The 14,089-nt window shown below is 61.8% G+C and overlaps 1 protein-coding gene across 4 annotated transcripts; it reads left to right on the plus strand.

Annotated features, from left to right (window-relative positions):
- The first annotated feature begins 1,574 nt into the window (after positions 1-1,574).
- On the plus strand, positions 1,575-13,912 carry PUF60 (poly(U) binding splicing factor 60). 4 transcript variants are annotated; one of them, XM_082675050.1, is made up of 12 exons: positions 1,575-1,693; positions 6,132-6,230; positions 8,465-8,560; positions 8,675-8,764; positions 9,634-9,684; positions 11,749-11,910; positions 11,983-12,075; positions 12,222-12,435; positions 12,514-12,704; positions 12,832-12,967; positions 13,163-13,398; positions 13,486-13,912. In XM_082675050.1, exons 1-12 carry the CDS (start codon positions 1,670-1,672, stop codon positions 13,783-13,785), a joined length of 1,692 nt encoding a protein of 563 aa, XP_082531176.1. In that variant the 5' UTR covers positions 1,575-1,669; the 3' UTR covers positions 13,786-13,912. The 4 variants fall into 4 exon arrangements, with proteins under 4 accessions (XP_082531176.1, XP_082531177.1, XP_082531178.1 ...); XM_082675051.1 differs by lacking the exon at positions 9,634-9,684; XM_082675052.1 differs by lacking the exon at positions 6,132-6,230 and having other exon boundaries at positions 1,659-1,693.
- The last annotated feature ends 177 nt before the right edge of the window (positions 13,913-14,089 follow it).

A 14,089-nucleotide genomic window follows, 5' to 3' on the forward strand; every position in this document is an offset into this window, starting at 1 on the left:
ATAAGTGCTCTTTCTCGTTTGCTGAATGTTCTTTCTTTCCAGCCTCTTGTTCATGTTTTCAGACGCAACAGCCTCTCTAATATCTCCGAGGATACGGTTTTAGCTTTCCTTTTTTCCTCCTTCTTCTGCTCGCTTTATTGGCTGTGTTCCTTCTGAGTCCCTTTTCCTTTTGCTTTTTTGTTTTTTCCTCTCCCTCAGCTGTCTGGTGATCCTGGGTCGCCCAGTTGCATTTAATCTTAGTGGCTGGGGCCTATTGCCTGGTGAGCTTTGAGATCAAGGATCGAGCCAGGCCATTCTCCTGACCACCTCCCAACTGCCAGGCTTTTCTTCTGTGTTGGGAGCTACTGCAGAGATGAGCTCTTCTCTCTGAGGACTGTGGGTGCCACATGCTTGGGGCCGGACTCGGAGCCAGGGGTGGAGGTGGCAGAAAGGCGGGAATCTCACATATTCCCCCACTTTCAGAACAGGACCCTGCCCCCGATGGCCAACCCAACCGAGAGCGCCTCTGCTGGAGCTCACCTCCCAGCCACTGCCGGTAGGGGCTGAGCCCTGGAGTCTCTTCCTTTTCACAGTCGCACTTGCGTGAACGATCTCCTGGACCCCGACCTCCAAGATGCGAAAGCAGCTGCCGCTGTCCACCTTTCTTCAGCTCCACAACATTCCACCCCTTTGTCTTCATGGGTTGCTTCCTTTATAAAAATCCTTTTCCTATCATTTTAGAGGGAAGGGAGATGAGGCAAATATTGTTGGGTTTAACCAGGGGTGTCTGTATTTCATGTCAAACTCTCCCAGGATGCAGAAGAGACCTGCCTAGTTGGGGAAGACACCTTGCTGCCTCAGGCAGGCTGAAGTTGCTAAGCTGACAACTTCAGGGCCTGAGCCTCACTGAGTGAGGGTCTTGGGACTGGGTGGGCATGCAGCAAACGTCCAGGGCAGTTCAACACCAGGGATGGACACCTGGAGCCTTTAAAAAACAGTTCAGAACTAAGGGGACTCTGAGTGCATACCCTTCCCACGGGATTGGTTCAGAAGCCTGTCTCTTGGGTTGCACTTCTACCGACTGTATGTCAGTGACTCTACGACGCCATCAGTGCGAAAGATGCACTGTTTTATGGATCAGTAGGAAAGAGAAAATGCGGCCATTAGGTGACAGCACACCATGCATTGGTAGGCGCATTCGGAGATATTATGATGCAAAGATGCATCTCGAAATCTGAGTCCGAAATACAGCGATTCTTTGTCACTGCTTTTAACCGCAGCCCTGGAGAGGATCGGGCCCTCTGTGACCTGCCTCGGGTTTTCCTGCAAAGCAGGCAGAAAACCGAGCAGAGGCCGGAGGGCGGCACGGGACGAAGCGAGGGGTGGGACTGGGACGCACGGAGGCCGGCGGAGGGCGGGGCTGGCGGCGAGCGGAGGCCGGGCGGCAGCGCGCGCGCCCCCGACACCCCCTGGCCCCGCCCCTTCTACCCGCCCCTCCCGGAGCGTTAACTGTTTCTCCCCTCACCGGAAGCGCGCTCCTTTTTCCTTCCACGTCGCCGGGGGGGGGAAAAGGCCTTAATCGCGAGAGTTCCGTCCTCTTGAGAGTTTCTCCGCCGGCACCCAGATCGCGCGAGACCGCGGGAGGAGCCGACGCGTGCGGCGCGCGCGCGGCGGCCGCGACGGGCGCAAGATGGCGACGGCGACCATAGCTCTAGTAAGTGAGCACCCCGTGACCGCGGGCCGCCGCTCAGATGGCGGGAGCGGGTTGTCGGCCCGGCCAGGGCGCCGAGGGTCCCCTGGGGATGTGGCGATCGCTCCGGGGCCCCGCGCGAGCTCCCGCGTCCTTGGGTCGCGCGAGGCGGGGGCGGGGCGGGCGCGAGGCGGGGGCCGGCCTGCGGCCGCAGCTTCCGGCCCGCAGATTGCAGCTTCCGGGGGCCGGCGCGGGAGGGCCTGACACGGTGGGGACCCGGGGCGCAGTTGGGGGCCGTGCCGCGCCCCGAGCCGGGTCCCTTCGCGGTGAGGCCGGTCGGGCCCCGGCGGCGGTCGTCCCCTTCTGTCGACGGGGTGCGCCTGTGTCCCCGACTTGAAGGCGGGGCTCCTGGGAACCGTGGCGTTTCTCCTCCCGCTAGTGTGAAAGGGGCCATTGGGCGTGCGGGGGTCTGTAGGAAGCGATCGGGCCTGGTGAGGAGAGAGGCCTTGGCTTCTTGCGTACACAGCTGTGAATTTGCTCTTCGCTGATGCTCAGCGGGGAAGAGGTTTCCAGCCAACAGGGACTCCGTCCTGCTAGCCCCACTCAGGAAGGGAAGACGTGGTCTCTCATTGCATGTTTCCTGAGCGATCACATTGTCCCAAGCGCTGTGCGAGGACTTGAGGGAACAGTGGGGAACCAGAGGCAGTCTTGCCCTTTTCCGGGGTCTGGTGGGCACTGGAGACCAGTTCCCACCCAGGGTGCGTGAAGTGCTAGGGGGGTGCGGGCACATAGAGGAAGGAACCCCTCCTGCCCTGCTTAGTGGTCTCATCCTTCAGCCACATGGAGCAGTTAGCATAGATGGACAACCCCTCCTCACACAGCACTTCCGTGGTGAAATCTCCTTTCACTCTTCTTCCTCTCAGGCTTGTGCGACTGACTCCCCTCTGGGACCCTTCACACGGTACATCCCTTTCTTTACCTGCCACTCTCCCCCGACCTGTACTCAGACTGATGTGGTGAGGTGTGTCTAAGAAGGCAGCATTTGCAGGTAGATGGAGGCTGGACTGATAGGGGAGATATCTCAGGGTCAGGGGGTGTACTTAGACTGCCTTGGCCATGCTCTCAGCTGGGGGCTGATGCCCAGAGAGGGGGCCGAACCTGTTGCACTGGGGAAGAAACTGACCCCCAGTGAGAGAGAGGCCCCAGGCTATGAGGGGGGCCCAGTGTGTGACTGTCAGGCCTAGCTAACTTCACTGTCTTCTTTCTGCCATGAGCCGCTTCCTGTTGAAGCCACGAGAGCAACTACCTTTGTGAGAGAGACGTTAGAAAAGAGGTGAAGGTGGAGGCTTGGAGGCCACCAAAACTGGGAAGGTGTAGGAGCAGGAGAGGCCAGTGAGAGTCACGTCCCCAGGCGTCCACAGACCTGCGTCAACACCATGCCTCAGCCTTGCTCAGGGGAACTGAGCTCTGCTGTGGCACAGGGCCAGACACAGGTGGTGTCATAGTAGAGGTGGATAGGGGCACTGAGTCTAAACCCTGTAAGCTGGGGTTTTCAATAAGGGTCTTCACTGAGCGTCTGACTCCTTTCAAGAGGTTAATACGTGTATGCTAATAGGTGTACGTAAACTGTAGAGGCCCAGGCTTCCCTCATCAGCTTGTGGGAGTGAAGTCCAGCTTGTGGTCCAACACATTCCTTTTCCGACCTTTTGAATGGATAGGTTTCTAGAAGGGTTACCTGTTTCCCTGCAGTCCTTTTGGGGCATATTGAGAGCTTGGTCTCTGTCTTCCGGTCCATGCATGCTGAGCAGTGCTGGTTTGCTGTCCAAAGCTGTGGCTTCAGCTCTTGTGGGAGGTGGAGTGGAATGGCACGTGATCTCTTGAGGAAGGACCCAGGAAGATACAGAAGCGCCTCTTCTGACGTGGGTGTGCCTTCCACCTGGCGGCTGCAGAAACGGGCCGTAGCCCCTTCCTCTGACACTTGGACTCACTCCCACTTGGGACCATCATCCTTGGGTTCCATCTGGCAGGAGCACTGGGACCCTCCCCCCTCCCCAGGGGCACAGTTGCTTTTTTGCTCTTTCTGTGGGTCCCAGCCTGCATGTCAGTTCCCAGAGAGGCCTTCCCTGCGTGCTGGGGCCCAGCGTGCCCCGTAGTCCCGCTCTTCCCACCCTGTGCTTGATGTTCTTCTTAGCACTTGTTAACTACAGAAATGATCTCACGTAGGTGCTGGTTGCCATGCCTCTTGTCTTGTTTTGCTGCATCTGCAGTGCCCTGCACAGAGCCTGGCCATGCAGTGGACAGCATGGCACCGTGTCAAGGGGACTGAACGGAAGGAAGGCAGTGTCCTGCAGTGGCCCTGCTGTGGCCACTTGACTCTGGGTGCTGTGATAGTACTAATAACCCTTGAAACCTATGGATTGCTTGCCACGTGCACATGGATTGCCTTAAGCACTTTGTGTGGAGCCACTCACTGAATCTTCCTGCCGGCCCCAGGAGACAGGCCTGATGGGCCTGAAGCCTGGAGATGTTAAGTAATTACGTAACTTTCCTTTTCTTCTAGTGGAAATAATCCTTTTGCCCTGGGCTGTTGATCATTGACAGTGCTGGGATTTGGGGCCCACAATCATGGGGCAGCACTGCACCCCACCCCACCATACACACACACACACACACACACACGTGCCGGAGGAGGATTCGCACCCCTCAAGGCACTGCTGCCTGGTGGGGGGCGGGGTGGGGGGCTTTGTGACTGCAGGGCATGCTTCATTCATTGCCAGAGGATGACAGCATAGGGCTAGCTGTAATGATAAATGACAGTTTCCTTTAAGCTCTCTTAGCATCTGCTTAGAACAGAACCCTAGGCTCAGTGGGACTGGAAACTTTGTTTCTGCCATGAATAGGTAGGAGGTAGGATGTCCTTCCTAGAGTTCTTGGTGAACTGAATTTTCCTGGGAAGTCTCTTCTGAGCTGGGTTCTGATCTCAGCACTGTCCTGGTTCCTTTGTTGGCTGTTACAGTAATTTGGGGGAGTGGTTTATAAGTGTGCCCTCAAGCTGACTCTGTTCACAGGGGTCTAAAGGTTGGATCGTATCCCCAGACCTGAAGTGATCTCTTGCTGCGGGTCTTAAGAGGCAGCCTCTGCTCTGGGTGTGTTCTGGGGGCTGCCAGGGAACTTGGGGCAAAGCCAGACTCTAACCCTGTCCGCAGATGCCATGTGCCCACTGGGTGGGACCTGTGTCAGCAGGTCCCCCCTTTCCTTTGTCTGTCTCTGGGGCACAGTTTCTAAGCAGCAGTGGTGCCGAGTTCAGAGGGGTTCCAGGGAGGCAGCAAGGCTGGGTCGGCCACAGCTTCTGTGCCCGCTGGCCACGTCTCCAGTGCAGTCAGGTTTGTGCTGCTGTCTCTCCTTTGAGGCTGGAACTCCTGAGACATGCTCTGGCCACGTTGGCCCAGCCTTTGGCTTTGTTTGTGCACGGACCCTTGAGGGTGGGCATGGCTGTCGCCTGTGTTCAAGATACCTGTGGGTCTCGTCCTTGATCTGGGAGCGGGTTCCTGCTGTGTGGCATCTGAGAAGGTGGGGAAGTCTCAGGGCGCCTCCACTAAGACCCTCTCCCCTGTGACGTTGCCCACCTCCTGCCCTTGGCCTGCCACCCTTCTAAGCCGGGTCGGCAGCTTCTCCTTCCATTGGGCTGGCTCTGCATGGCAGTGCTTCTCGGCCCCTCTAGGCATGGCCAAGCTCTCATCTGCCCCGAGTTAGACAGCCCTGGACAGTTTGCTGGGGGAGGGAGGCTTATACATGCAGATGCCCTGCCCGGCCCTGCCACTCAGAGGGCAGCCCTCCTCGGAGCTGTCTTCAGGAGGGGCCTGGGACCTGCCCCAGGGGCTTTTTGGCCAGAGACTGTTGAAGGCATTGGGGCTGACGCTGAGCTGTGGGCTGGCCCAGGCATGTGGACAGGGTGCTGAAGAGGTGCCTCTGTCTGCCTCAGGAGGGAGACGGCCATCTGCGCTCCTTATCATCTTGTCCTGCCCGGCCTGGCCCAGCCTACCAGTAGGAAAGGAAGTGATCTTTAGGACCTCAGCTGTGTGGCCAGAGGGCAGCTCTCGACCCACTCCTGCCTTCTGTTGGGCTGGGGCAGAAGCATAGCTCAGCTCTCTACCCTGTCTCTTTCTGGGGACTCGTTGCCAGCTCGGGGCTGCCACAGATTTGCTCTGGTTTCTGCCAGGCCAGCCCCTTGTGCTGGGCTCTGGGCAGCTGCAGGTGTGCTGGAGGAGTGGGCAGGGTGAGGTGCAGGGAGGCAGTGTCAGGAGTGTCCAGGGGCCATGTCACAGCTGGCTCCTTCCTGGGCCCCTGCCGGCCTCCCTTCCTGGTCCGTGCGGAGCTCAGCTCTTAACCAGGAAAGACGAGAGAGGGCCTGGGTGGCTGGGTCTTGTGGACGTCCGTCACATCATCTCCTTCCTGCCTGCAGCAGGTCAATGGCCAGCAAGGAGGGGGGTCCGAGCCGGCGGCGGTGGCGGCGGCGGCGGCGGCAGTGGTGGCAGCGGGAGACAAATGGAAACCTTCACAGGTACTGACCTTAAGCATCCTCGCCCTCAGGCCCGCCTGCCCGCCCGCCCGCCCGCCCGCCCGCCCGCCTGCCTGCCTGCCTGCCTTCGCGTCCCTGGGCCCAGAGAGACCTGGCAGGGGGTGGGGCGGGAGGAGCCCGAGGGACTCTTCTCTGTCCTGCCCTCTCGCTCGCCACCCAGCCTCCAGCCTGGCTGTAGCCTCCTCCTCCTTGCCTCTACTTGGCGTCCTCCCTGCTTCTGTGGTGGGTTGAAGCCTCATGTGTCTTCAGACACCAGGCAGATGGTGGCTGTGGTCAGGTGGGGTGTGAACCTCAGCCGGTGGGAGCCCTTCACGTCGGTGTCATACAGAAGGGCAAACGTGTTGTTCCCGAACGTGCAGGGTATTGCTAAGAGCCAGAGATACAGTTTCACTTCAGATCTCTGACTTAAGTAAAACGTGAAAGCAGAACCGTGTGTAAGTCAAAGTCCAAGTCTGGCGGCCTCGGGGCAGGGCTTCAGGGTAGGCGTGGGAGATCTTGGCCAGTTCTGGTCGCAGAGCCGGTGGGAGTGTGGGAGGGGGAGCCGGGTAAGAAGGTTCTTCACGCTTCTCCACGGCAGCGCCTGCGTCCAGAGTGTTGGGGGGCTGTTCGGCTGGGCCCCCAGCACGCTGGGGGGAGGGCCATGGCACGCAGCCTGGACCCTAGGAAGTTACGGGGGCTGAAGCTGGTGGGCCCCTCTAGCCAGCCCTCCCCGACCCTGGCTGGCTGTCTAGCCAGCCATTGGCTGGTAGAAGGGCTTTTTGTTTATCAAGACAAAGAGGAGATTGAAAAGTTTCTAAGGGGCTGAAAGGGGGTAGCATTGGTTACCATGGTGACAGCCTGCTCTGGAGTCATAGCCCCAGGCTCTCGGGCCTCTCTGGCACTAAGGAGAACTGGGCTTGGAGCCAGCGGGAAGGACAGCCTCGCAGGGGCCAGACTGGGTCGCCAGGGGAGGGGCTTCCAGGGCTTCCTGCCCTTTGACCCTGTGCTGGAAACCCCACACTCCAGCTGGTCAGGATGGTGGTTCTTGGGGTTTGGGTCATCCAGCCCCTTCCTGCCCCCTTTGTACCTCTGTCCTTGCTCGTCACTCCTGTGCTGGCGACCTGCCTCTCTTCTCTGCTGTCCCTCCCGAGGCTTCATGCTGGGTGCTGCAGATACCCGCTCTGGAGCGCTTGCTGGCCACCCAGTAACTGGTGGATAGGCAGGTGTGTTCTAACTCCCGACACACGTGCTCTTCTGGGTCTGGTGGCCGTGCTTCTCTTCCAGCTTACACAACTGTTTTCTTTCCCCTGCAAACAGCTTAGAAATGAGTTTTGGTAGAGGGCATGTAAACAGTCCTAGTAGCATCCACTGTGGTCTGCAGCAGGCTGGGACACCGCCACCGCCACCAAAGCGTCTCCTCCTCCCTGTGCTTGCCTAGGGTGCTGGTGGGTGTCCACTTCTGTCCCCCTGTGGCTGGCCTGCTTCTGGCCTCTCTTGCCAGGGTGCCTATGCACAGCCCAGGGAGGAGTTTGGTGGAGGTGGGTTGGAGCCCTCCTTGGGGCTGCCGTGGCCTGGGAGAACAACTCCGGGCTCTCCGGGCGGTGTGCACAGTATGCAGGGATGAGTTACCGCCTGGAGCTGTGCTGGGAGGGAGCCATTGCCCATACTTGCTCTTTGAGTGGCCCCTGGATCTCGTCCCGAGCAGGGAAGCCGAGTCTGTGGCCGTGGCTGGGGCCATGAGGAAGTGTGGGTGCCAGGCGGTCCGGGAGTGAGGAGTCCCAGGACCTCCAGCGAGCCCTGGCCCCCTCCCCTTGTCTTAGAGGACAGCTGAGGCTGGCTCTCTTGTGCAGCATGGGACGGGGGTTCTGGGGTCAGGCATGCCACGAGGGCTGGGCCCTCTCACTACTTGTACCTGTCTGGGTGACTCCTGCAAGCCTGGGTCCTGCAGCTGCCCTGGGTTGGCCAAGGGCCCCCAAGGTGTCTGTCTGCCTCGGTGTGTGTCCTCCCGGTGGATCCTGGAGGAGACCGGCCTGGGACAGGCATAGTGGTGTCAGGTGGGCAGACCCACGTCCAGGCTAGGTGGGAGACAGTCTGTGTGAGGACGTGTCTGCCCCTGGGAGCGGGCTGAGCTGCAGGCCACGTGCGGTTGTCGGGGAAGGAGGTGGGGTGGGCTCCTGGGGCCGTGTGAGGGAGGTCTTGAACTTGTCCTTAATGCCTTCCCTGCTCCCCATCACCAGGGGACAGACTCCATCAAGATGGAGAACGGGCAGAGCACAGCCGCAAAGCTGGGACTGCCTCCCCTGACGCCTGAGCAGCAAGAGGCCCTCCAGAAGGTGAGAGCGTGTGTCCTGCCCGGGGCGCTGCGGCAGGGGGAAGCCGCTGGCGGGGGAAGGCCCATCTCCCCGCAGGCCAGGCCCCCCAGTGCTCCTCAACACCTTCTCTCGCAGGCCAAGAAGTACGCCATGGAGCAGAGCATCAAGAGCGTGCTGGTGAAGCAGACCATCGCCCACCAGCAGCAGCAGCTCACCAACCTGCAGGTGAGCTGCCCTCCCCGCCCCTCCACCGCCTCCTCTGCCTTCTCTTCCTCCTCTTGTGCCTGCGGCTGTCCCCGCAAGGTGTCGTGCTGCTCGGTTTCTCAAGGACTCCTTGGGACGCCCGGGTTCCTCCCTGGGGCACGAGTGGCCCAGCCTGACCCACGCCCCCCCCAACCCTCCTCTGCGCCCCACCGCCCCTCCCGAATCGGCTCCTCTTCTTGGACTTCAGACTGTGGCCCTGAGCCCGTGTGCCCCCAGGCGGCATGGCTGGTGTTGCAGCCCCTAGGAATGTTCCTCCCCACCCCCATGGCCTCGGATAAGAGCAGTCGGGCCCCCCTGCAGGGAGTTCAGTCCTCGGCTTGGGGCCCAGGACTGAGAGGACAGGCTGGGGACGCCTCCACGGGGCCCTGCTCTAGGCCTGTGGCCAAAGGCTGCCTCGGCTCTGGGGAAGAGGACAGGGTGAGGCTGACAGGTGCCTGGGCCTCGAGCCCCCCCCCACCGCCCCCTGCCCCCCTCCCCCTCAGATGTTCACGCTGCCAGGAGATGCCCTGGCTCTTCACTGTGCTCCATCCGTTCCTCCCCTCCCCCTTCCCTCCCCCTCCCTCCTCCTCCTCCCCCTCCTCCTTCTCCTCCTTCTCCTCCTTCCCCCTTCCTTCTGCCCCGCCAGCCAGGCTGCGGGGCGGGGCACCTGGGGCTCTGAGGCCCCCCTGGGCAGGTGCCGGCAGCTGGCCTCTTGGCCGGCAGTGTGGGAAGGCAGGCGGGCCTCCTGGCAGGGCGGGGACTCCGGGCCTTGCCGCTGTCTGCGTGAGGTGTGACGAGAGCGGAGACTGCTCGGCTCCAACAGACTGAACTCTGTCTTTACTGTCTTTCAGATGGCAGCAGTGACAATGGGCTTTGGAGATCCTCTCTCACCTTTGCAATCGGTCAATAGACATGCTCACTTCTTCCGGGGCTCATGTCCTTAGTCAGGGCTAGAGGGGGGCAGTGCGGCCCGCGTGCTGGGGACCTTGCTCCCCGTAGCCGGCCCTGCCCGCCAGCTCGGGACAAGCGCAACAGAGCGCCAGGCGTGGCGGGGCCAGTGGTGTGGGGGGCACCCACCCCGGGACCGCCCCTGGGGAGGCCTACATCTGCTCTGAGGGCCCGCCTTAAAACTAACCGGCCAGGTAACTGCGGAGGGCAGCCGGCCAGGAGGGTAGCTGCCCACGCCAGGCCCGCCTGCACCCATGCCGCCTGCACACACGGGGTGCACCGCCGGGCCTCCAGCTCCGCCGGTCTCCAGGCTGCTCCGGCTCCTGGCTTGGGGTCAGGCCCCCGAGGAGAGAAGGGTCTTAACTCATGGCCCCATCAAACCCTGGAGGGAGGACGGATGGATGGGGTGGGGGGCTGGGGGGACCCAAGCAAATGAGAGAGGGAAGCACGAGGACTGGGCCTCGGGCCTGGCTGTCAGCAAGGGGCGGAGGCCACGCGGCCAGGGGACAGGCAGAGGCGGCGGCCAGAGGGGACAGGGGACAGGCAGAGGCGGCGGCCACAGCCCTGGCTGCTATCAGCAGGAGTCTGGGAAGGAGAAGCCCCTCCATCCCCCAGAGGCAGGCTGAGGAGGAGGCCAGGCCCCTCTGGGGAGTCCGAGGGGGAAACGTGGCCTTTTCTGGGGGTCACCCCTGGGTGTGCCGCTCTCACAGGGGAGACGTAGTCCTGACCTCGAGGACCAGACAGTCCCTGTGTCCTCTCTAGGAAGCGTCTGTCTGTGGGGACAGGTCAGGGAGAGGGCTTTTGGCACACCTGCTGTTGGGGAGCCCACACTGAAGAGGAGACGAGCTCCTATCTTGGAAAACTTTGACCTGAGGGGCAGCTGGTTTTATGTCTGGGGCGCCTGGTGCGAGAGGGGACATAATTGTACTTTTGGGGGGGTCCTTGGTCTCAGCAGGGAGCCTGAGGCCTGTTTGTTGAGAGTATAGTTTGAGGAGGGGAGTCCCATTTGTGGGGGGGAATTCTAGTCTGGGGGAGATGTGGACCTTATTTGTAGGCCCCTTTTTGAGGGACGGGGGGCCCGGCCTGTTCTAGGCCAATTGATGTATCTAAAAGAAGCTGGCCTCTGGTTATGGGGAACCTCGTGAGGGTGTGGGGCTCCCCTGTTGAGGGGCTAGAGCCAGGGCCCCGTCTCCTTTGCCTGCCCTGGGCCTGTGGTCTCCTCCCTGGGCCCAGCTCCTCCCAGTGGCCCATGGCGTGTGGCTCTAGGACCCTCCCTACCAGGCATGTCATATGTGAGGTGGCAGGGTGGGAACTGTCTCCTTGAGGGAATGGGGAGGTCCCTCGGCACAACTGCCATGCTCGCCCCAGCGTAGAGGCGGTGTGTCTGCCCAAGCAGAGCCCAGGGGCTTCTCCTTTTGGCGGCTCTGCCACCTCTTGATGTTCCCGGGGAGTAGCAGCCCTTTTTTGTGAGGGTTCAGGCTCTGGGGCCCTGCGCGAGCGGCTGCTGTTCGTCTTCTCTCCAGGGAGCCCCTGTCTGGGCTCCTCCCCTCCTCCCCGGGGTCTCTTCTGGGCGGTAGCTGCCCTGTCTTCTGTCCCCTCTCTCGCCTCCACACCAGTGGGTCCCTGCAGCCTGGCGGCTCCCCCTTCCCTCTCTGTCGGAGTGCACGGCCAGGACCCTGGGAGGACCTCTCAGCCCACCTGGGTGCCCGGCCCCAAACTGGAGGGCTTGCGGCCCTGCCTTGCGACCACCTGTCAGCTTCGCTGTCAGTCTGCCCGGGACCTGGGTGGGCCGGGGTGCGTTCGTTTCCTGCCTCCAGGCCTGCCTTTCCTTCCTGGGGGTGGGGTCCTGCCGACCCCCACCACCCTGACTGCAGGGGCTGAGCCTGTACCACGCTGCCGTGTGGGGAGCCCTCCCCAAGCGGAGCTGGGTGGGTGGGCCAGGAGGGGAATGGGCAGCCCAGCCTCCCACCACCCCCTCACAAGCCAGTGGCTCTCTCTCCCCTTGTGTCCTGCTCCAGATGGCAGCTCAGCGACAGCGGGCACTAGCCATCATGTGCCGGGTCTACGTGGGCTCCATCTACTACGAGCTGGGGGAGGACACCATTCGCCAGGCCTTTGCCCCCTTTGGACCCATCAAGAGCATTGACATGTCCTGGGACTCCGTCACCATGAAGCACAAGGTGAGGTTCCATCTTCCCTGCCTCGCCCCACCCCCGGGCTCTCCAGGCCTAACAGCGTGTTCCTGCGTCCAGGGCTTTGCATTTGTGGAGTACGAGGTCCCAGAGGCCGCCCAGCTGGCCTTGGAGCAGATGAACTCCGTGATGCTGGGAGGCAGGAACATCAAGGTGAGGCCGGGGGTGGACCTCGGGGTCAGCACGTGGCACGGGTGTGCGGTGTTCAGTCCCCCCGAGATGCAGAGCAGCCCCTCCAGGAGCCTGCAGCGACCCGGCCTAGGCTGACTGGGCACTCTTCATCCCTGCCTCTCCCCCAGGTGGGCAGACCCAGCAACATAGGGCAGGCCCAGCCCATCATAGACCAGCTGGCCGAGGAGGCGCGAGCCTTCAACCGCATCTACGTGGCTTCTGTGCACCAGGACCTCTCGGACGACGACATCAAGAGTGTGTTTGAGGCCTTCGGCAAGATCAAATCTTGCACACTGGCTCGGGACCCCACGACTGGCAAGCACAAGGGCTATGGCTTCATCGGTGAGCTTGGGGAGGCGGGGTGGCGGTGAAGCCCACCCGACACCGTGGCCGGCGCTCACTGCCACTCCTGCTCTGCAGAATATGAGAAGGCCCAGTCGTCCCAGGATGCCGTGTCTTCCATGAACCTTTTTGACCTGGGTGGCCAGTACTTGCGGGTGGGCAAGGCTGTCACCCCCCCTATGCCCCTGCTTACACCTGCCACACCTGGAGGCCTCCCGCCTGCTGCTGCTGTGGCCGCAGCTGCAGCCACAGCCAAGATTACGGCTCAGGTAAGGGCAGGTGGGATTGTGTGGGCTTGGTGGTGGGCACCAGGCCCCCGATCCTGTGCGGACTGGCTCTTTGGTCTTGAGTGGAGGCGGCCAGACCGGGGACTAAGCACAGTGGCCTTGGTTGCAGGAAGCAGTGGCTGGAGCAGCGGTACTGGGTACTCTAGCCACACCTGGACTGGTGTCCCCTGCCCTGACTCTGGCCCAGCCCCTGGGGGCTCTACCCCAGGCTGTCATGGCTGCCCAGGCCCCGGGAGTTATCACAGGTGAGCCTGGGTGGGTCGAGGTTTCCCTCCTTCCCCTGCCCCCTCCTCTGGGCTTGATGCCTTCAGCTGCCCTTAATGAGCTTCCTTAGTCCCCTGTGCCCCGGGCAGTTCAGCCATGCTCAGCGGTGCTGTGCTCCTTCCTGGGAATGGTGGAGGCGGGGGGAGTGACTGCTGGACCTGGTGGGTTTGCTGCAGGTGTGACCCCGGCCCGGCCTCCCATTCCGGTCACCATCCCCTCTGTGGGAGTGGTGAACCCCATCCTGGCCAGCCCTCCGACACTCGGTCTCCTGGAGCCCAAGAAAGAGAAGGAGGAGGAGGAGCTGTTCCCTGAGTCCGAGAGGCCAGAGATGCTGAGTGAGCAGGAGCACATGAGCATCTCTGGCAGCAGCGCCCGCCACATGGTGATGCAGAAGCTCCTCCGCAAGCAGGAGGTGGGCAGCCGGGGCCGGTGGGGCGGGGCGGGGTGGGACGGGGTGGTGCAGCCAGCCACAGCTCTCAGCTGTCCCCCCCCCCCACAGTCCACAGTGATGGTTCTGCGCAACATGGTGGACCCCAAGGACATCGATGACGACCTGGAGGGGGAGGTGACCGAGGAGTGTGGCAAGTTTGGCGCTGTCAACCGTGTCATCATCTACCAGGAGAAGCAGGGCGAGGAGGAGGATGCAGAGATCATTGTCAAGATTTTTGTGGAGTTTTCCGTAGCCTCTGAGACTCACAAGGCCATCCAGGCCCTCAACGGGCGCTGGTTTGCTGGCCGCAAGGTGGTGGCTGAAGTGTATGACCAGGAGCGTTTTGATAACAGTGACCTCTCCGCGTGACCTTAGACCCATTCCCTGGACTTGCACTTTCTCCTTGTTTCCTCCGGGTTTTATAGAGAGATTCGGTGGTATCTTGGGCCCAGCCGCCCAGCCTGTGGATAAAGGTGCAGATGCTGCTGGCCCTGAACGTTCCTGTCTGACAGTGGTCTTGTGCTTATTGGGTCCCGTTGGGGCGCGGGCGCGGCTCAGGGCAAGCACCCGGGCCGTGCGGAGGCACTGGGCCTTGGCGGCCGAGACCTCAGTGCCGGGAGGAGGGCATTCGCCGGGGTCAGCAGGGGCTGCTTGGTTACTTGGTACCCGCATG

This window comes from Grampus griseus, assembly GCF_964374135.1.
Source record: "Grampus griseus genome assembly, chromosome: 17".
In the NCBI taxonomy this organism is placed as follows: Eukaryota; Metazoa; Chordata; class Mammalia; order Artiodactyla; family Delphinidae; genus Grampus; species Grampus griseus.

Bases quoted from the DNA above. Each gene is read 5' to 3' on its own strand.
- PUF60 (XM_082675050.1), top strand. From the start codon at position 1,670: ATGGCGACGGCGACCATAGCTCTA. The intron at 9,685-11,748 runs GTCAATAGACAT...GTCCTGCTCCAG, and splicing joins CTCTCTCACCTTTGCAATCG to ATGGCAGCTCAGCGACAGCG. The intron at 13,399-13,485 runs GTGGGCAGCCGG...CCCCCCCCACAG, and splicing joins AGCTCCTCCGCAAGCAGGAG to TCCACAGTGATGGTTCTGCG.